The 1,752-nt window shown below is 50.2% G+C and overlaps 1 protein-coding gene across 1 annotated transcript; it reads left to right on the forward strand.

Annotated features, from left to right (window-relative positions):
• Positions 1-511: 511 nt before the first annotated feature.
• Sfta2 (surfactant associated 2) lies at positions 512-1,321 on the forward strand. Its single transcript, XM_047558894.1, has 3 exons — positions 512-691; positions 908-996; positions 1,117-1,321. The coding sequence occupies exons 1-3, from the start codon at positions 631-633 to the stop codon at positions 1,201-1,203; spliced, it is 237 nt and encodes a 78-aa protein (XP_047414850.1). The 5' UTR covers positions 512-630; the 3' UTR covers positions 1,204-1,321.
• The last annotated feature ends 431 nt before the right edge of the window (positions 1,322-1,752 follow it).

Consider the following 1,752-nt stretch of genomic DNA (forward strand, 5'->3'; position numbering starts at 1 on the left):
AGAACAACTTACAAAACATTCAAAGATGGAAGTTTCCCATTACCCCATTATCCTCACCTAGAAAGCAGGACACCTGGGCTTAGGAAGAAACCAGGCTTAATCCACCCCCTCCCTTTTGGGCCCACATTCCTGAGCCCTTTGGTGGCAGGAATGATGACAATTAACAGTAGTTAATAATTAATCCCTAATGAGTACTGAAAGGCTGGACCTGGGTGGGACCCAGACACCTGCAGGCAGGACACCTCCCTGGTCCCCTGCTTCCCTCTCCATTTCCCTCTTTGTAGGACCAGGCATTCCCTGTCCCCAAGCTTGAAGACATGGAGCAGGGGTGGGGCACAAGCTGGGGAAAGGGGACCACTCTCTTATAAGCACTGCACACAAACAGATTGCACCACGGGAACTCCAAGGGGACCACTCTACTTTCTCTAAGAGCCAGTGAATGGCCCTCTCTAGGGTCCTCAAAACCACACTGGGAGAACTGGAAAATCTAGTTCCCCAGACACCCCCCCACCCAACACACACACACACTCCCGTTTCTGCCAAACACAGGTACTAAGGATTGAGAGTAAGGAGAGGCCACCTGGGACTTCAGATACCTCTTCCCTACAGTAGAGACGTAAGGAGGCTACAATGGGGTCCCAGCTGCCCCTGTACCTCCTCCTGGCCCTCCTTGGCAGCTCACATGGAGCAGGTGAGTGCTGGAGGGTAAACACCTGGGTTCTCAGGGCAAGGAGAGTCAGAAGGTGAGGACTCCTAAGCCTCTGAAAACAAATGGAGGCACCCCAGTGCTGAGCTTCTGAAAATGCGGGCTGAACCCCTGTATCTACGAGGGAAATCACATGGCAGGAGGGTGCCTGCCTCCTTAAAGTATCACTACTCTGACTTCTGGGTTCTTTTGGATCCCCAGGGCCAAGCATGACTTTGCAAATGAAGCTGAAAGCATATTTTCTGCCAAATGTCTCCCATGACTCCAGCTTCCTGGAATTGCTCAAGAAGGTAAAACCTGGGGAGGGGAAAGGTTGGGGCTATCTGTTTCTGTGAGTCCATTTGGGGTCTGGCTGTCTCAAGGGCAGGAGTGAAGAGCCACCTCATCCTCTACTCCTCTCTGTTCCCCAGCTCTGCCTTCTCCTCCAACTCCCATCGGAGACCAACGTCACCCTCCATCATGAAGGACCCCCACACTACTTTATCTGCAAAACCTGAGAATAACTGAAGCCTGTGTTGGCTGTGGGGATTAGGTCCCTGGGTGCAGGGTAGTGCACTGACCCTGTCTTCCAGCAGATTCTTGTCCTGCTATGTGCCAATAAAATGCTGTATCCAATGTCTTGACTTGATGACTCCATGAACACAGGGTGGCGGAAAATGGGAGTCGGATGCCCAAGTCTCTGACCCTCCGCACTCCTTAGCAGAGGGTTCCAGGATGGACTCTACCTCAACACCACAAAGGTCTACAGGGAGTCTGAGGAATTAATTAACTGTTGGGCATGGGCATGCACACACATGAACACATTTCCAGCTGAAGTCTTCAGAACACCTGGGAATAAAGGAAAGTAACAGTTATCAAATTATTTATTCCAATTATTTATTCCAAGCCTCATGCTTTCCCATCTTAATGTTTGAGGCAATCTCAAATGAAGTCTAATAGGTACCAAAGCCTATTTCACAGATGAGCATAAAGAAGCTCAGAAAACACAAGTCACTTGCCCAAAGTCTAATAGCAGGGGAGAGTGCAGGCACCGGTCAGATATCTTA

This window comes from Sciurus carolinensis, chromosome 7, assembly GCF_902686445.1.
Source record: "Sciurus carolinensis chromosome 7, mSciCar1.2, whole genome shotgun sequence".
NCBI lineage: Eukaryota > Metazoa > Chordata > Mammalia > Rodentia > Sciuridae > Sciurus > Sciurus carolinensis.